General features: G+C 45.9%; 1 protein-coding gene across 1 annotated transcript in view; it reads right to left on the minus strand.

Annotated features, from left to right (window-relative positions):
- Positions 1-19,443, minus strand: part of E2F7 (E2F transcription factor 7) — a 35,695-nt gene extending 16,252 nt beyond the window's left edge. Inside the window, exons 1-7 of the mRNA XM_018047590.1 lie at positions 19,209-19,443; positions 18,426-18,515; positions 10,029-10,304; positions 8,281-8,449; positions 3,532-3,822; positions 2,196-2,354; positions 620-754 (exon numbers count right to left, since the gene is read on the minus strand). Of these exons, the coding sequence (XP_017903079.1) occupies positions 620-754; positions 2,196-2,354; positions 3,532-3,822; positions 8,281-8,449; positions 10,029-10,304; positions 18,426-18,515 (1,120 nt within the window). The 5' untranslated portion in view covers positions 19,209-19,443. The remainder of the gene's footprint in view (positions 1-619; positions 755-2,195; positions 2,355-3,531; positions 3,823-8,280; positions 8,450-10,028; positions 10,305-18,425; positions 18,516-19,208) is intronic.

Here is a 20,707-nt window from a genome sequence, read left to right on the forward strand (position 1 = left end):
AAAGATCCAGTTCCCAGTTGCACAAATACTGCCTGTAAAATAAGTAGAAGATAATACCCTTTTTTTGCTCTAATTTAGTAAAATTATGACATTTGTGACCTTTTGAATAAATTACAGAAAAGGTGTTCATTACATCCATACTATGATTAGGTGTCATCTTACCACCTATGAGTTTTGTGATAGTAACTGATATAATTTTTACATTATCTGGAATTTCAAAGAAAAAAAATGTTTTATTCTGCTAATGCAGAAACAACCAGAGATCATAAGAAGTGTCATTAAAAAAAAAATACAAAAAAACTTGTTAAAATGAAGCATCATTTTTAATCCTCAGGCCCAACCTTCCAGGAACTTTGGAATGAAATTTAAAACAAAGCCAACGAGCTGTGATTTAATAGCTTCAGAAACTGCCAGGTTCTAAGCTCTCTGCGAGTGAGCCGCCAGCATAACCACTTGTAGGCTAAGGCTCACTGTTCCCAGACTGGCAGCGCAAGTCTAATTCTGAATGTGACCTGGGTGATGGGAGGTGAAGATTAATCTCACCCTGCGGTAGGTGTAAGCTTTGAAAAAGCAACTGGGGTTTATCCATTAGAGGGTCCTGAGCAACACCGCGCCTTACCCGTGGAGCTGAAATCCACAGGCCCGATCCACTTGAAGGCAGGTTTCCGGCCTCGATCTTCCGTGACATGTACTTTCTTTATCAGCGCCAAGCTGGTCAGCACATTGGCTATGTCATAGAGGCGGCGTACCTTTGCTTGAAGACATAAAAAACAACTGTGGTCACACCATACCTTGGTCCGGGACATCATGACCTTTTAGTTTGTGTGATGGGTCACTTTCTCAGCCACCAAAGAAGCCTCCAGCAGAGAGCAGTAGGGTAGCATGGGAGGCCAGTGGCTCCCGCGTGAAATCACTAAGGACTCCAGTGTCTGACCACCCCACTCAGCGAAGGTCAGCGTGTCCTTCTGCTCTCACAGCTTCACGCTTCGTCCCAGAGGCGCCTGGTGACAAGCTGGGATCACTGTGATTGCAAAAACACCGAGGGAGGCACACGGGCTGTAATTAAAGGTGTAGGAAACGTCATTCTGATCCACGGCTTGTCAGAAGCTTGCCTGGAGTCTCTCCCTGCAGGAGACGGTGGCACCTGCTCTCCCAGGCAGCTGGGCTGTGACAGCAACAGGGGTCCCCTGGAGTTTCTGGCGAGGCTGCACTGCCGGGCACAGGCTGTCCAGGGCTCAAGGTCACGAGGTATGACTGTGCTGAAGACAGTCAGCGCCTCACCTCTAACCCTGCTGGACACCCAGTGGGGGAGGGCTGGGTGGGCAATCCCTGAGTCTGAGAGATTCAGGGAAGAGACATTTGAAAATACATGCACTGGAGGAGAAATTCAGAGGGGTGGGCGGTAACACGATGCCCACAAAGTAAGCTCCATCCAAGAGTCAACTTACAGGGAGGAAAGCCACTTGAACTCAGGGCTAGGATAAACAAAGGGCTCTGATTATCGGCCTGAAACATCAAGCTTTCCCTCCAGATGCAATATTCTTCCCAATCCTGATAGAATTGGATTTTATCTAGTCATTTCTCCCACAGGGTGGCTATACTTCCAGCTGGAAACAAACAAAAGCTAACGAATGTTGAATTCAGGGTTTCCAGGGCTTGAATGAGCTACCAGCAGCTGGGGCCTCTGGCTCAGGACCCAGGCTTGACAGAAGAGGAAGATGTTCTGGGTGTGAAACTCGAAACACGCTCTTGTCCAGCATCCACGTCCCACCGCCCACCCCCCCTCCCCTCCTGTGCTTCTGGTTCTTACCTGTAGACAACTTTCATGTCCACATCAGAAGAGTATGCGGGGGGTGAGGAGAAAAGGGAAAGAAAACTCAGACATTCCATCTTGGATGCAGCGATACTAAAGAGAAACTCAAAGCCTCTCACACCCTCCCTGACCTGCACGTGTGGGATGCCATTCTGCCTCCAGCATCCACTCTGCCGAGGAAAAGGCATCAAGCAGAACTTTCACCGGGTATTCTAGCATGTGATCCGCTTACCTCTCACAGCACCAAGAAGCTTAAAGAAGGCAAGAAGGAGTGCACGTCTCGACAAAATAATTTAAAAAAAAATCTCCAAGGCTGCAAACATCAACACGTGAAACCCCACCCTTTCTGTGCCGCTAAGTGGATTTAAGTGAAGATGCTTACTTTTAAATTTACTATGGTCCGGCGTATCTTGGCTTTCCTCTATCAGTATTTTGGCAGCCACATCAAGAGTAACAATCTTGGTTTTGGAGACCAGGAACAGCATGACAAACTTCTGGCTCATAATTCTCAGAGACTTGTCTTTCCGACTGTTTGCAGATGCTACGAAGGGAATGAAACGAAAGCATCAAAACATAATCTACCACCAGAAAGACTGCACTTGTAGTTTGCCAGACCTATCTAACTCTATCAGCAGATGGAAAGGTCACTTTGGATCACTTGGCCGCACATCACAAAAAGATGGTTCATAAAGAAATAAGATAGATTTTTTGGGGGGGGTCCTAAAATTATTCTATAGTTGGTATTAGTTCTGAAATGCTTTGTACTCATACTCCACTGAATAGAATCTATGAAGCAATTTTGGAAAAGATTAAAGTAGAAGGGTGAAAGGATAGAGTGGGGATCGGGAACTGTTTTCAGAACATCCGCTCTTCCCTCAAAGGCAAGGACTCCACTTGTATTTCTCTGAGCCCACAAGAGCTAGAATACACCATCCACATAGGAGAGGCCCACCTCTTCCATTGCATTTTGGAAATAAGTAAACAAATAAACAATAAGTAAGCAGGAGACACTGCTTAGATGTGTGTTGCCACAGATGACAGGCAAATCACCCCCGACAGATGGCTGCCTCCTCTGGTTGTTCAGATAAAGACTGGTTCAGAGGGTGAAATTAAAGGCATGAGGCAGTGAACGGAATGAAAGCCAGGCCCACCCTTCCCTATCTATTTCTTATATTTGCAAGTGAAACATAAGGAGTATTTGCACTTTATCATCTTAGCAAGGAGGATTAAGGTGAGAATAAAGATCAAAGAGGGACAGCACACACAGGAGCTAGGAGGGGGGAAGAACAATGCAATACAATATGAGTAAAAAAAATTCAGTATCAAATGAAAGGTGGTCTGTCTTCCTAATCAGCATTTTCTGCAAACTGGGTTCTTTGCTAAGTCATCCACTCCAATATACAATTGAACAAATGGAATCTTTTGAAGACAGAAATTCTTTCCAAGTAAATTCTCCTTAAAGGCTCACAAAGAGGAAGCAGCGTAGGACTGTCAGTCTGAAACTGGAACGCCATTCGCCACCTATGATCCAAACACACCAGATACCAAGTGAAAATGCCACTAGACAGGTTTCCCGTGAGGTGGAGTGGGCAGCCCAGTTGGGAAGCCATCTGTCTGCCCGTCTTCATGAGAGAGACCGAGAGGCCACATGCCTCCAGGGTGGCCCATCTGGCCCTCCCCATCTTCAGAAGAGACCAGTGTGGGCCCAGGGGACTCACAGGAGGGACAGTCTGGTTCGGAGAAATCCAGTAACTGTGGATCTTGGGAATCGGGACAGCCATCTCTTCTGCGTTCTCCGAATTTATAATCCATCAGGTCGAGCTCTTTCTGCTGGAGGTGTGCCATCTGCTCCTCGTATTTCTGCTCCTCTCCTAACCTCTGGAGGTTCCTTAGGGTTTTCGGCAGGCTGTGCCTACCGTGCCAGCCATACTGATTCTTGGCCACCCGGCTGACCAGATGCAGCGACTCCAGCACATTTACAATGTCATAGATGCGTCTCCTTTCAACGCCTGTTTCAAAAATAGAAGCCGACCATTGTCATGCTGAAGAACATTTTTCTAAATTTTATTTTTGGCAGCACTGCATGGCAGGCTGAACTTCCCCGATCTGGGATCAAACCTGGGCCCCCTGCAGTGCAAGCACAGAATCTTAACCACTGGACCACAAGCGAAGCCCCGAAGAACACTTATCAGTATAAATTCCATGAAGGCTTGGGCCTTGTCTGTGAACTATTCTGTGTGATGCTTCGCCCAGCAAACATAATTGCTCAACAAATTCATCCTATGAGAATGCAAGCAACAGAAATTATTTTTCCTTTTTCTTCTTGGGATCCAACTCTTGATAAGATCTAGGGTAAACATCCACCTTGAGATGGATGATAGTTCCATCTGTATTACATAAATAGTAGGGCAACTTTTCTTTGAACCTGTTAGGCAAACCACATGAACATTTCAACATGTTAAAACTGGTGGGATTGAGCAATGTGCATCACAGTAATAAATGCTTGATGAAGGTTGGACGGTTGATTTTGACTTGCAGTTAGTCCTAATTATACAGACTATAAAACTGTGTCCAATAACTGTAACCTCATTATTGGACCATTCTCCTTCCTGGAGTTCGAATGATGTGAAAAAGTTACCCTGTTAATTCTTGTAATGGCCAGTAGGGAAAACAGATGGTAAATATTCTGTTTCCTACTTTGCGCTGGAAACTTAGGAGTCAAGAGCTTGGGCACCCTTCTCAGGTTGCAGGAGGAAGTGAGGGCCAGGGCTGGAACACACAGGCCTCCGTGTGCTTGTCACAGCTAGGGACAATTCTCCCCGTGCTCTCATGCACCGTGTCCTGCTGCACAGCCCATCAGTAAAGCACAGAAACTCCTGCACAGGCTGACCATCCAGTTCATGGATTTCCTATCCACTTACGCCACACTCCCTAAATAGCCAGGATTATGAGCAGTCTATTGAATTTACTAAAAATATTTTCATGGGTTAAGTGTGGGGTCTTCAGGGTCAGACTGTCTGGACTGGAATCCCTGTGTTATCCCTTACTAGTTGGGTAAGCCTGGGAAGTTACTTACTCTTTCTGTGCCTGGGTATTTATCTCATAAAATGAGGAGGATTCAGTGCGACAATAAACTCAAAGGGATTCTGATAGGTGTTAATTTATCTGCTCTTTGTATATTATTTTGTAAGTACTTCCTGTGTGGCGTGGGAGATACCTAAAATTCCTGCTGGCATTCAAGGTGACAGTAGAAACAGATTTTTTAAACCTCCCATCTGTGTCTCATCCTGTTATGCAATAGACACTTAGGCTTTTGGGACTCACTGGCCCTTTTTTGCTCTCGCCTAAGTATCCGTAACAAATGCTGCCAGGCATCTCCAAGCAAAAGGGCCCAGCAACAAAAATGCCTTCTTCCCTTTCGCTTGCCAACAGCTGTTGTATAATCAGAGCAGACTCAGTGTATGCAGCTCTTGGCTTTCCAAAGACTTAACACAAGAAATAGACCAGATTACAAGAGAACTGTGGAGCTGAGAGGAAGTGCTATCCCCCCTTGAAGAGGCATTTCACAGTCAATCAGAACATTTCGGCTTATGACCCTGAAAGGCTCTTCACCCTCCAAAAGCTCTGGCTCTGCTGCCAGATGCCTGCTGGAAGGTGCTGGCAGGAGCAGTCAGCAGCCCCCTGTCCAGATCTGCCTGGGCCCTGGTTCCATTCTGTTTCCATGTATTAACACATCTCGTTTAGAGCGTAACTCGCCATAAACCTTCCCATTAGCAATGTCACGTGAATGCAACTGAGACACCCCAGGGCCAGCCATATGCCCAACTGTTTTGTTATTTTGTATTAGATAGGAGCTGTTAAGTCTCCACCTAGTGGCTAGACATCCCAAGAAATAAAGGAAGAAATAAGAAATAAATGGACGATTCGGACCACTTAGACAATAAGATACTGCTTGACATGCACAACAGGTGTGCTGCCTGACTCATCGATCACTTTTGCAGTCTAGATTGAGTTTAGCTGTCCTCTGGCTGGGCGCACCTAAAAGTTCCATTTCACAGACCTCAAGTCCTGCGGGCTGCTCATCAGGAAGATTCTCTGAGCCTTCATTTCCTTTTGTCTTCAAGGCGATCCTATTCATCCTAGTCATGGCGTTGGTTATGCCCTCGAGCATCTACTCATTGTTACCACGCTTCCCTTAGGCCCCACAGAGCTTATCAAGAGCATCTCAGCCCAGTAAATTTTCCTGGGCTGTGTAATTTTCCATTTACTGAAGTCATTCCCAGTTCTTTAACTTCTTACCTGTAATACAGTATCAAACCTACACGAGACCAGGAACTGGAAAACAATGCAGTTTGAATGCTCTGCAGATCCTTGGTTAAAATCTGGTCTTATAGCTTGTGACCTGGGACAGAGCCAGGAGTTTAGATTCAATCAAGGAGATGGTTACCCTGGGAACAGCTTCTAGGAAGGGACCCTGTCTTATCTCACATGAAGAGAGATGGAAAGTTCATTTGGCAGGCCTGGGAAATCATGACACAGTAGGAAGTTATTGCAAAAGCCTTGGCATTCTGCTCTAGACGGTTATACAGGAGACCACAGCCCTGTCCTCCCTTCCAACATCTAATCTTTCTTCTGCTTTGATATCAGCAAGATCTCTTGATAAGGGATGGGTGTATAGAGGAACCCCAAAGAGAAAGACATTGTATGATCTGTTCTTTTACCCTCAACCTCTTCAGACTAGTTTCTAGGACCCAGCACCTCAGCTATGTCTACACCAAGCTTCTGTCCAGCTGGCTCACATCTCGTTTCATTGCTACCAAAGCCAGAATAAGTGTTAGTCACTCAGTCGTGCCTGACTCTTTGCGACCCCATGGACTGCAGCCCACCAGGCTCCTCTGTCCGTGAGATTTTCCAGGCAAGGATACTGGAGTGGGTTGCCATTTCCTTCTCCAGGGCATCTTCCCGACCCAGGGATCGAACCCTGGTCTCCTGCACTGCAGGCAGATTCTTTACCGAGTGAGCTACAAGGGAAGCCAGAATACTGTATCCTATTCCTGGGTTCTAAAACAGCTCCCCTGTCCAAGCCCTCTGCTTCCTCTTCCTGGCTGTACAGGTTGACAGGACAGCTTGAGGATTGTGGAAGTGGGCAAGGGGAACCTCTCATAACAGCTGAGTAGAAACAGTTCCATGGAGCAGTAAGTTATTAAGCCAGGCCCTGAGCTGGGCACGTTACTGACATTGATCCCTAACTCTTCTAAGCTTCTGCAAGGGAGGTGCTATGGTTTCTATGCTATGACTGAGAAAAGATTAATTAACTTTTCAAATCTCTCTCAGCCTATACATTAGAAAGCTGGGCTTCAAATCCAGTTCTGTCTTACCCAAAGTCCAGCCCACGGTCTTCCCATCACAACCACGGGCTCCTCATTACTTCAATTTCCAGCAAATCTTTTTAACCATCCGTTTGAATAATTCAGATTGACAAGGATCAACTGAGTCACATTCTTTGGGCTATGGGAAGATAATAAACCAACTAAAAATATAATCTGTGGTAAAGCCGTGCATGCGTGTGTGCGTGCATGTCAGGTTGCTTCAGTCGTGTCTGACTCTTTGCGACCTGAAGGACCTCCCAGGCTCCTCTGTCCATGGGATGCTCCAGGCAAGAATCCTGCAGTGGGTTGCCATGCCCTCCTCCAGGCTCATAAAGCCTACTGGGTTGACTTCTTTGAGACTTTTCTTCTCCTGTATGTAAACTGTCCTAATTTGTTAAGGCGACACTCTGACATCTTCAAATCTTTGTGATTTCTACTTATTCATTGTCAACAGTATGTTCCTTGTAAAACTAACCACAATCCACGTCCACTAGGAGTCTCTACTTGGATCAGTTGCCTGCATATTTATAGCCCAGACACCACTGTACATGACACGCAGTCACGCCATGTGAATGGATATATTCCTCTTTGTTATAAGGCTTAGCTGTTTGAATTATATCCAGATGTGCTTTTTCTAGTTGAGCAGACTTGCTGTGAAGGTCACAGTACAGGGCTTCAAACATAACTCTCTTGCTTTCAAATTTGGCTTTGTAACAGAAATAATAGCAGTTCTGAACTCTCAGAAGCATTAAAAAAAAAAAAGCAGCAGGATATGTCTAAAAATCTTTTGAGTCTGTCTGAAATAAGATAGAATTAAGGGATTAGCTATTAATTTGTAACGTGAGTCTTTTGCAGATACATTTTTTGAGGTTAAAGAAACCAAATATTTGTTTGACCCTCAGGCCTAGAAGGCTCCCTGGAATTCTGTGCATAAGGATAATGACAGAAGGACAGCTTTACCTGCTCCTCCGTCCTCACTCTTTTGGAGGGCCTGCTCTGTGCTTAGTAGAGGAGGTGATCTGAAGCCTTCGGCTCGCCCGGGGAATCGATTCCCACCGTAACTGGAGACAGGCCTCCAGGTGACCCCATGATACATACCGAGACTGATGGCAACTTCATCTAGGGAGATGGTAGTTTTCTCAGTTGACAGAGGGTAACTTGGATAGCGAGCGAGAAACTTCTGGCACAGGAGCCCTAAGCTTTTCTGTTTTCTGCTTGGCCTTTGCTTTTCAAACTCATCCACAGCACTGTCATCCACAGCATCAAGCTACACGGGGCACACAGAAGGGAGGCGGGAGACGTCACGGTTAGCATCCTGAAGGAGAGACTGCAGCGGGTGGCTCTGGCGAGTTGAGGGGAACATCCTCATCCTTACCATCCCAGACTCTAGTTAGAATACTCTTCCCAACCTTACTGTCGTAACCTTTCGCCTACTGCTTTTCTGAACTGAACTTCTCCTCCTTTGTGATTCGAGGCTGTGTGTGTGTGTGTAGCTCCATCGTGTCTGACTCTGCAACCCCATGGACTGCAGTCCCACCAGGCTCCTCTGTCTGTGGAATTCTCCAGGCAAGAACACTGGAGTGGGTTCCCATTCCCGTCTTCAGAGGATCTTGCCGACCCAGGGATCAAACCCAGGTCTCCTGTATGGCAGGTAGATTCTTTACCACCTGAGCTGCCAGGGAAGCCCTGAGGCTGGGTCTACTGGTTAAATTAAAGAAGGAACAATGCAATAATTTACAGGCTGCTACCCCCTTGCTACCAGTGTGCTCACCAGGCTGTCGATCTGCAACAGCAGGAGCGTGTTAAGAGCTGTAAAAAGCCCAGGCCACCCCTCAGACCTGATGTATCAGAATCTACCTTTCCCTAAGAGCTGTAAAAAGCCCAGGCCACCCCTCAGACCTGATGTATCAGAATCTACCTTTCCCTAAGAGCTGTAAAAAGCCCAGGCCACCCCTCAGACCTGATGTATCAGAATCTACCTTTCCCTAAGAGCTGTAAAAAGCCCAGGCCACCCCTCAGACCTGATGTATCAGAATCTACCTTTCCCTAAGACCCTGTGCAATCCCTGTCAACACGAAAATCTGAGACGGACTTGCCTACATTGTGTCACCAAGCTCTTATGTTTCACAATTTACTAAGAGCTGACAGACTTGAGCAAGGACAGCTAAATCTTACTCTTCCTGACTCATTCTTATTTTAAGCACATTAAACCAGTGCCCTTCTCTTATCAACCACATTTGAAAAAGGCTCAATTTAAGTCCCAAGAAAGACTTTTTAAAAAAAGGATATATATGCTGCTTGCTCAAGAGCTCTGGTTCCCACAGGACAGGTAATTTAAAGATGACTTAATGTTAAAGCACTAAACCAGTGAACTAAACATACATGGGAGAATGATAAAATTTCCCAAATCCCAAATATTTAGATTAGTATTAAATCAGAGTGAAAATTATAATTCATGGCAGCATTAAAAAACCAAATTTCTTCATTAAATCAAAATTATTAAAATTTAAATAATAAATCAATAGCATTATTAATAACTAAAATAATTAAAACAATAATTTTAATTATCATAAAATTAATATCATGGCTTTAAAAAATCATTAAAAAACATACTGGTAAAGAGAGAAAAGAAAAAATAAACTGAAGAAAGGAAAACAAAAACATTCATTATGAAAAATGAGACAGAGAATGAGAGTCCCACTTCAGCTGTAAATAAATAAAAGGAGTAAGTGGAATAGTGCTTTCAACTCAACAGCAACCAGAAAGTTGAGAGTTCTATGACGTTTTAATAATTAAGTTAAAAAATTTCAATTCTGTGAAAGCCCTTAGAAGCAGAGCCTGTGTACCTGCAGAGAGCCTGTAAACGCATCATCCTTGTTCTCAATGGGCCTGAACAGTCCCTTTTTCTTCTCCCGGTCTCTCATGTCTGGGCTGGCAGCACTAATGAGGATCTTCAGGTTAGCGGTGGGCGTCCATGGTTCTGCCTGCTGTCTGTCCACAAGCTTAACCGGAGTGATGGGATTTCTTTCTGGAGTGAAGATTTTTTGCTTCGATAAGTCAATTGGTTCATTTTTTATTGGCGTCTTTGGGGCCATCCTTGAGAGATCAACAAATATATTTTCCTATTAAAAAAAAAAAAGACCTTTTAGCAAAAATGAGAAAGAGCAGGTATCAGGTAAGAGTGCAACTTGTTGCCATCATTCACTAAGACCATAAACTGCAAACAGACCATACATTCAGGGCTGAAAAATATCAGGACAGGATAAAAGAAAATAAACAGAAGGACCTATGGGAATCAAAAGGTAGCTCCAATGAGAAACTGATTATAATTGGCTACTCCTTTTAAACTTTTTAAAAAAATAATTTATCAGTTTTTATTTATTTTTAAAAAATTAATTTATTTTACTTTACAATATTGGTTTTGCCATACATTGACTTGAATCCGCCACGAGTGTACATGTGTTCCTCATCCTGAACCCCCCTCCCACCTACCTCCGTATCCCATCCCTCTGGGTCATCCCAGTGCACCAGCCCCGAGCATCCTGTATCATGCATCAAACCTGGACTGGCGATTTTTCACGGCATCTCTGTGAAAGAAGGCATGAGTGTATCTATCACTGGCGGATGTTTATGATAGTCGGGGATGATAATAAGCGCCAATGTGGGTTGAATCCATACTGCTTCTAAGTGACATATTTTTTAAACACTATTCACAAGTTTGCACAACTAGTGAAGCACGATTATGTTTTTGTTCAATGTTCACCAGTGCTAACACAGCAGTTAATGGAAGGGCGTCCACAGAAGGCCACATTTCAAACCACCCAGCGATGTATGGTCCCTCCCCTAGAGTGGTGCTTCTCAAACTACCCTTGCTGAAGGACCAGTGCCTTTCACTTCCAAACTCCCGCAGACGGATACATGGTCTTCCTTCATAGGACCCACATGCAACTCCCATCACACGTGACACTCCCCTTGAGTCCGCCACTCAACCCGACCTATAGCTTGCCCAACAAGAAGAGACCACTGGTCACAGGCTTACATGTTACAGGGGCAAGATCCAATTACTATAGAGGTTTCTAAATGCTAAACTCTCAAGTTCTGTTATTGATTTTTTGCAGCTTGATAGAAGTTTGTGGACTAGCACCTTCCCCCAGACCATACTTTAAATGTCTTAGCTAATTATAAGAAAAGATTAATGATAGGTCCATTAATCCATTAAGAAAAAGGACTGAGTACACAGAACTCACATTTGAAACTACTAAGTTAGTTTCTGAAACAAATTTCTTTCCCACAGAATAAGATTTGCCATTCAAAACCAGAAAAGATTCTGCTCTTCCCACAGCTGAATTCAGCTCCAGGCAATTGTGCCCAACGTAATTAGCAAGGTGGATGAGTTGCATATTTGATATTCTTGTATCACTCTATGGTGGTGAGTTGCATATTTGATATTCCTGTATCACTCTATGGCTTATCGGATGCTTGGATCTTGGCTGAGAAGTGGTTTTAAAAAAGTGTTTTCCTATAAATGAGTAACACGTGAAAAGGGAAAACAGAACTGTTTGGGAGAAACTGGAATTCGTGGTAGCAGGCCATCTCTTGTTCCTTGGATCAGTGGAAGCTGCCAGCTAGCCACGGTGAGTGAGTTCTGTCCTAGGGTAATGGGAAGGGAGTGGAGATGGGGGTGACAATTTCTCACACCACTGCAGCAGTAAGCATTCAGCCTATATCTCCCCAGATCTCGTAACAAGTCCCTACTAGTGTGCAATTCTGATGAGTCTTCTGCAGGGGAACTCTCAAGCGAAAGTACTGAGTGCGTATTATGTGCCACAGACAATACCTGCTTCGTGCCCTTTTTTTTTTGGCTGTGCTGTATCTTTGTTCCTACGCATGGGCTTTCTCTAGTTGTACCGAGTGGGCTTCTCAGTGCAGTGGCCTCTCTTGTTGAAGAATCCAGGCTCTAGAGCAGGTGGCCTTGGCAGTTGTGGTGCACAGGTTCAGCTGCCCTGTGGCATGTGGAGTCTTCCCCGATCAGGGATTGAACCCACGTCCCTGGCACTGGCAGGTGGATTCTTAACCGCTGGACCACCAGGAAGTCCTGTTTCATGCGCTTTACACCACTAACTCCTCATCCAATCCTCTAACCTGGGTATTATTACTTTTCAAGCTGACAGATGAAGAAACTGAGGCACATGGAGGGTACCTTGCCTGAGGTCACATACAAACTCATTCGGCATAAAAGTCATGGGTAGGGCAAGAAATAGCTGATAGCATTTTCTGAATTTCTGCGTCCAAGTTTCCGAAATTCTGCGTCTAGAAATAAGCTTGTCTGGAGTATGAATTGGGATGGAGTTATCTTTCTTTGCGGCTCCAGGGTACCCAGCAGGCCACTGATCCCCACAAGCATCTCTGGAGAGGCATGGGGAGCAGTTCTGCATGCAGGCTGGTAGGACCAGCGCATCAGCAGGGTGAGTGCAGGCAACTTCCTTCTCCTCACTGTATTTTAATTCTCTCAACTGAAAACGAAGTTCATAAAAATACTGATCTCCAGAGTTAGGAGAATAGTTCCTGGCGTACAGTGAGCACTCAGTACAACTTAGCTATTCTCTCCCCTCACTTTCCCGTTCTTTATTACCATCCATCCTTGAGCTCAGAGCTAATAGAACAGAGCACATCTTCTTGCTATTTAACTTCCTGGGCGTGTGCCTCGTCTCATTAACGAGACTGTTCACCTCTGGAGGTCAGGGAGCTACTTCCACATGTCTCATTCTTCACTATTTTTGGCACAATACCTTGCCCCTCGTAGGTGCAAAAGGAACAACAGGCTTTGATTATCGAGTTATTTCCAAAGGTCTCCCCACGGTGGAGGGTGTGGCCCAGGCTTGCGGAGGTGCAGAGATTCTTCCTCCTCCTCCACTGCCTCCGTGGTAGCTGTCACTGAGCTCCTGCTACTTTTCCCTACTGAGGAGCAATTCAGATCAATTATTTCCTCTAGCACTTTGATGTATTTTCACTACAGTTTAAGTAATACTTGGGGCTTCCCTGGTGGCTCAGATGGTAAAGAATCTGCCTGCAATGCTGGAGACCCAAGTTCAATCCCTGGGTAAGTAGGAGGGGAGTAAGGTCACGTGGTAGGTTACGATCGTTACCATATCTCTACATCAACAGAAAATAAAACAGAAAATTGTTTTGAGGTCTCAGGTGGGCAGAAAGTCAGCTGCAACCTAATCACACCGTGCTCCATCTGTCTGTCTATCCCAAAATCCTGACACTGTGGAACGTGGAGGAAGGGATTGGATTGAGAAACCTGGTTTTGGACTCCACTCTGTATTTTTTTGATACTGGACAAAGTGTTGGTTTTGTCTGGACTCAGGTTTCCAGATCTATAAAATAAAGGGTCCAGACCAAAGTACCTATCCCCAAGGCTTTCCAGCAAGGCTGCCCAGCCATGTGGTAGACACTGGGGTGTACCCAGCTCTCTTGAGGAATGAATGCCTCAGCTCCCCAGCTGCTGAGGGGGTGCCAACAGTAAGCACCTTCATGCTTTGGCTGAAGTGGACTGACTCGTCCAGGACATGCCCCTTCCTGAGAGACCAGTACTATCCTCAGGGGCTGGGAGAGGCCACACTGACAGAGAGAAGCCGGGTCCTCTTGCCCAGACTCAGAACCACTCCGGGGGCGGCGGGGGGTCATCCCAGAGCTTCCTTCAGGGTGAACCCAACTTCCGCTGAGACTGATCTACTGATCCACTTCACTTGCTGTCTCATTCTGCTGCCTTCTTGTCCCTTAAATGGGCACCGTCCCCAGGGCACTCCCTGATACAGCACCTGACCGCTTATCTCCACGTCAGATCTGCTTGCCAGGAAAAAACTGCCACACCCTGGAAATAACCTCTTCAGTGAGAGCGGTCCTAAAGAGAGCACCCAGGAAACAGATTCTTCGGTTCTTGCGTGCACCTTGGCTTACCTGCCACGCAGTTGCTGTGAGTATCAGGCCAGATACGGAGGGTGCAAGTGCTTTGTAATCTGTCAAGTGCTGTACGAAAGTTCATCATCATTATTATTTACTACACCAGCATTACGACTGAGCTGCCATAGAAAGCACCTGGTCATCAGGAGATCTGGGTTCTAATCTTGCTTCTCTCTCAGATGCAGCCTTGATCACGTTACCTTAAAGAGGACATCAGCAGCAGCGCGTTCAAGGCCCCTGGTGATATTGCGCCAACCTCTTTTCCAGTCCCACTTCATGCATGTCCCACATTTTGCCCAAACAGTCCTCCGTGTTTCTTCAAACCTGCCCCGCATCTTATCACACCTGAGCCGCTATGCACACCATCATGCTGAAACCCACCCTACTCTTTCAGGCGCATCGCAAATATGACAGGCACGCCTGGAGGTGTCTCCTAATCATCGACACTCTCTCTTCCCCTTCAGAGCACACTTTCCAGAATGAGTAATTCACACCCAGGACGTTCCCCTGGGGCTTCCTCAAATCACCAGTCTGTTCTAATCCACTGCTCTCATGCAGATCACATCTTAGTTGACAAGTCAATGGCAAAACACCACATTTGACCTCACTGCTGCAGTTAAGACTGTTGACTATCTGCTTTATAATACTCTCAGTCTTTCTGAGCTAGTACTTTTTCTCTCTTGGTTCTCTTTCTATTTGTGACTGTTCCTTCTCAGCCTCCTTCATAGGCTCCTCGTTTTCTGCTCTTAGAAACCTCAGCCCTCCACACTTCCCTGTTTGCTCTCCGGGGCAGCTCACCCACTCATGGCTTCAAAACCAACATGTATTTGATAATTCCCAAGTTTGTATCTGGCTAGAACCTTCCATGAATCCCCAAATCAGGCAACCAACTGCCCCTTGCACATATTTATTTATTTACCTGTAAGCACACGGGTATAAATAAATGCTTCGAGTCGAACTCGCCTTCTTTTTTTATCCACTCCCAAAAGAGGTGAGCTTGATCCCTGGGTTGGGAAGATCCCCTAGAGGAGGGCATGGTAACCCACTGCAGTACTCCTGCCTGGAAAATCCCATGGCGAGAGAAGCCCAATGGGCTATAGTTCATAGGGTTGCAAAGAGTTAGACACAGTTGAACCAACTTAACATGCAAAAGATGAATGACCTTCAAAGAAAACCCATGCCCACTAAGTCTAGGTGAGGTCCCCAAATTCACTATGTTAGCTTCCACTTCTTTACGAATATCCTTCCTTTCCACTTGCCTAAGTCTTAGCATTCATTACTTCAAGACCTAGCTCAAGAGTTATCTCCTTCACATAGCGCTCCCAAAGCTCAATCTTTACTGTCCACTCCTTCATCCCAAACCATCCTTTTTCTACTTTTGTCATTCCTAAATGCAGTACAGACAACTGAAAAGGAGTCTTGTTTATAATCTTACAACTTAGGCACAGTAAACTTTACATTTTAAGGAAAAGTTTCTCTGTGAGTGGTAAGAAATATGTGTGCCTAATACAGTACTATAGACCTTGACCGATGAAGATCAGACAGTCAAGAAAGATAAGTCCTCTACATGCTGACTGACCCACAGGACACTGTTCCAGGCACCCACCAGAGGGTTTCAGGAAGTACCACTAGCTTCTGGCCACTCTGGAAATTTTGAGCATTTCTTGAATGTCCACACTGCAGAGACTCAGATGATTCTTCTGCCTACAAAGTCCACCTTATTCCTCTCATTCCCTTACAGGCTGAAGTCCTCAGCCCAAGAATTATCTCCCCTGTGAAGCTTTCCAGCTTTCTCTAGACTCCCTGTGAATTTCTTTCTTACTCTTCTGTTCTGCTGGGGCAATTGGTTCCCACCCCTATAGCACTTAACAAATCACGGGCTAGTTGGTGAGTTTACATCTGAGCCCTTGAAACATCTCTCAGGTGATTGAGGGCCAAGCCCGCATCATATTTATCTTTGGGCTGTCAGTTCAATTGAGTAAGGGTGAACAATATGGGTTGTTGGGTTATAGACACCCTGAGAAGAGAGTCTACTTACTAATTCCAATTCATAAAATAAAAAATAGGCGTAGGGAAGCTAGGAGATTTATTGAAACACTGTATCCCCAGCAACTGGAACATAAATATTTGTTGAAAAACTGAATAAATAAATTTATTCAAGCTCAAGGAGCTAACAAATGGTAGAACAGGAATTCCAATCCAGATCTGGCTCCAAATCCCACATTCTCAGTATCCCTAGAAATCTTCTTTCCTTTACTTTACAGCAAGGTGAAGAGAGCGATGAAAGCCCCTTCAAGCATCTCTTGGAGCACTCATCTCTCCCTTTGCCATCTCTTTGACAGGTGAAATAAGCCCTGCATTCTGTTTCAAACATTTTAGTCACTTTCCTAAATCTCTATGGAGTCATTTGACGTTCTTTCCATACTCACTAAAATATGAAAGCTCAGCCAGACACAGTACTTACTGGGCTAGAGTAGGAGAGGCACTCTTGTTGAAAGCACTTAATAAAAAGTCATCCACTTGGGAGGAAAGAAGCGGATACCAACTCTGCCTTTTCTTCCCCCTTTGCTCTGTCTCTATGTAAAGGTATACACACGGCTTCCCTGGTGGCTCAGATGGTAAAGAATCCGCCTGCAGTGCAGGTGACCCAGGTTTGATCGCTGGGTCAGGAAGAGCCCCTGGAGAAGGGGATGGCAACCCATTCCTGTATTCTTGCCTGGAGAATCCCACAGAGGAGCCCGGCGGGCTACAGTCCATCAGGCTGCAAAGAGTCAGACACGACTGAGTGACTAACACTTACTTACTTACTTACTTAAAGGTATACACATTCTTTCAAGACTGTTCCATCCAAATTATGAAGGAAAACAAAAAGTTTGGCTCTGAAACTTGCAAAACCAAAACTCTGAATATATACTTTAAAGTCTGGGCATTGCCCCTCTCATATGGCAAATGGAATTTTTTTTAAAGTCCTCTTTAAAAACACCAATGTTTTGGTATACTACTTTTCCCAACAAAAATAAATCAAACCCTGGGGTGGGGTGTGGGGGTAGAAATCATACATGAAAAAGCATATAATTTCACACCTATCCAAAATTAAATGGTTGTCAAGTATTCTTCAAAGGCCCATATAACAGGTGCTTTGCAGTCAGGCAGTTTCATGATGGACGCTAAGTCTAAAAAGCTCAAGGACCGAGAGAAGTTCAATGCCTAAGGAAGTGGCTGTGCTCAAATTGATATTTAAAGTTTCTAAACCTGGCTATGCCATATCTACTTGCCTCTGCCTAAAAATGCTTAGATATTCATTACTAACAAGCTCGCCCACCTTTTCAGGAGGGCACCAGTTGGCAAGGGCATTGTGATGACGCGAGTCCCGTTTAGACACTGCTATGCTTGGTTACTTCGTCACGTTTCTTGAACACAGCCCCAGTGTCTTATAAATTACAAGGCATGCAAAACCACAAGGGCAAAACCACAAGGGCGCCTCAAAATACTCAGTCTTGGTGAGCTCAGTCACTTCATCAGAGGCACTGCTCATGCTCTTGGGAAGATGGACAGCCTCATCAGTATGAAGACCATCTCTCTATACTTTAATAATCTAGCACATAGAGTTTTCCTGGGAACTGAGACTTAACATTTCTGACCAGCATTAGCTAATTCCACGTTTTTTTTTTTTTTAAATTGTATTGGGGTATAACTGATTAACAAACCATGCTGTGATAGTTTCAGGTGAACAGCAAAGGGACTCAGCCATACATACACATGTATCCATTCTCCCCCAAACTCCTCTCCCAGCCAGGCTGCCACAGAACATTGAGCAGAGTCCCCTGTACTATACAGTAGGTCCTTGTTGGTTATTTGTTTTAAATATAGCGCTGTGTACAGGTCCATCCCAAACTCGCTAAACACTTCCTTCTCCCTACACCCCCGACCAGAAGCACCTACCGGAAGTCTGTGAGCCTGTTTTGTAAGTTTATTTGCATTAAATCTACTCTTGATAACTATAAGTACTACAATCTTTTGACTGCAGTGTCCAGCATATCTTTGATTCATATAAATTTGCTTCAGCATTACATGTAACCTAGCCTCTTTCCATTACTCAGTGACTGAGAAACTGAAGGATAATGGTTGGATGTCTCCTCCATTAAAAAAAAGCATAGTTCTAAAATGTTCACCAAGATTATTATAAGGCAAACACAAGTGGGGTGCTAGAATCCTTAACTGAATTAGACATTACCATCCGAAATATGATAAAGCTTAAGGTACTTAAGTTCACTTACCTTTTGTGCATTTTCCCCATCTTCAATTGCAAAATCTAGTCTGGGCGGCCTGCTGATCAGGTCTTTTAGTGTTAGACAGTTTACCTCCATCTGTAACGTACAGTTACATTAGAAAATAACTTTGCAGTTGGATATTCTTTCCGTCAACAGAAATATCTATTACTTGCTCATGAACATGAACTTCCCCTCCCTAAACTCATCCTGGGAATTTCCAGGGTCGTGGCTACCCCGCGTCTGTAAAACACACATGAACGAACACAAACACTTAAAGTTGTGCTTAGCAATGACTGAAATTGGGAAGAAAAAAAAAAACCTGATAAAAATAGTCGTTTTGAATGAAAAGTAACAGGACAAAATGAAGTTTCATGTCAAGAGGGTGTAGGGCAAATCTGTCAGAAAGTACAGGGTCTCCTGGGTCAGTTAATTTTGGCGCAAAGAACTGGGAGGAATTCGGCTTCGACGGGGGTTTGAATGGGGGGGAAGGAAACCTGATCGCTAGACCAAACCCACTCAGTGCCTAGCGCAGCCCCTTCCCAGGCCTCCGAGCAGACCCAAAGATAAACTCTTGCAATGAAACCCCCAGCTCATGAGGTAGGGCAGGTCCTCTCTCTACCTCCTGGCCGGAGGGCGAGCTGGAGCCCAGACACCCCACGCACGCCTGGTCCAGAGGCAGCAACGCCTCGATTCCCCGCCAGCCGGGGATGGGAGGGGAGGCAGACTGGTAGCCAGAGCCGGAGGGCCCCCTTTCCCCCCAATTCCCGCCTCCCTGCCAGCGCTACTTACTCCCACTCTGCGAAGGAGCCTTCCTGCCTCTCCCGGGACCTCCGTAGCCCCACAGCGGAGCGGGATCGGCTGGGGGACTCGATCAGCAGCCGGACGGCGACATCGGGCGGGGAAAGCTAGGCGAGCAGCTCCCCGCTCCGAGCACCCTTCGCCGGCGGGGACCCCGTGGAGTCTGCGGAGCGCCAGCGTCCCAGCCCGCCGAGCGCGACTCCGGCTCCCGACCGCGGTCCCGGCTAAAACACCTCCTCTGGCGCCTTGAGACCGAATTCGAGCATCCGCCAATCAGCGGCGGCCGGCGGGCCGGCCCCGGCCAATCGCGCGGCGGCACGGCCCGGGCTAGCCGCCCTCCGCGTCTTGGCGCTCCTGGGCGCGCCTTTAGGCCTCACCCGCCCAATTGTGGCCGCCTCGCCTCCTCCCCTTCCGGGTACCTGGAAACCTCGGGCCCGGGGGCTGATTCCTCCCGGGGACGCGCGCCCAGGCGGCCGCGGGAAGCGAGAGCGGGGGCGGCGTGTGGCGGCGGGAGGAGGAGGATGAGCGTTCTTTTGTTGTGCGCAAAATACCCGCCTGTCCCTCGGCTGGCCGCGCGGGCAGACCGCGGGCACAGCCTGGGGGCGAGGGAGCAGATGGGGTTGGGAACACGATACACGCTCTGGATGCTGCTGCCGCCGGCAACCTGCGCGGCCGCGAAATTGTCCAGGCTTGTAGAGGCCGACTTCTAAGGCGAACGCTGGAGTGACACGTGAACCATGGTTACCACGCTCTGCTGAGGCGAGCAGATGGCACGCCAGTTAGCCCTGGAAACTCGACTGCCAGCAGGACCAGCTGCTTTTTCTTTTTCCTTTGCAAGTCCAGGAAAGTTTATTGGTGGTGTACCCTTTTCAGAACATTGCCAATAATTAGCCTTATTAAATAACTCACTAGTATTCTGGGAAACAATTGAGGAAATTTCCTCAAAATTGCTGATTTGTATGAAATGTTTCACTTCCTTCAACCTTAGTTTCTTACTTAAAATACGAATGTTGATAGAGAAAGCCGTGTGTGTGTGTGTGTGTGTGTGTGTGTGTGTGTGTGTATTAATAGGCGTGACTGTTAAGAGCAGCTTTAAATGTACAGAAACATTGAGAAGATAGTACAGGGAATTCCCATACAGTGGGCACCCGGTTTCATCTATTCGTTAACATCTTAAAATTTATATAGCACGTTTGTTAAGTTGAACTAATATTGCTATATTATTCTTAAGTCATTCAGTTTTCCATAATTTTTATCCAATGTCCTTTTTCTTCTGTTCCAGGATACAGCGTTACATTTAGTCTTCATGTCTCCATAGGTGCCTCCCACCTTTGACAATTTCTCACTTTCCTCATTTTAGATGATCTTGACAATGTTGAAGGTTGCTGTTATTTTGTAGAACGTCCCACTATTGGAAATTTGCCAGGCTTTGAACCATGTCTCGGAGAAGGCAATGGCACCCTACTCCAGTACTCTTGCCTGGAAAATCC

This window comes from Capra hircus, chromosome 5 (assembly GCF_001704415.2).
Source record: "Capra hircus breed San Clemente chromosome 5, ASM170441v1, whole genome shotgun sequence".
Taxonomy (NCBI): domain Eukaryota; kingdom Metazoa; phylum Chordata; class Mammalia; order Artiodactyla; family Bovidae; genus Capra; species Capra hircus.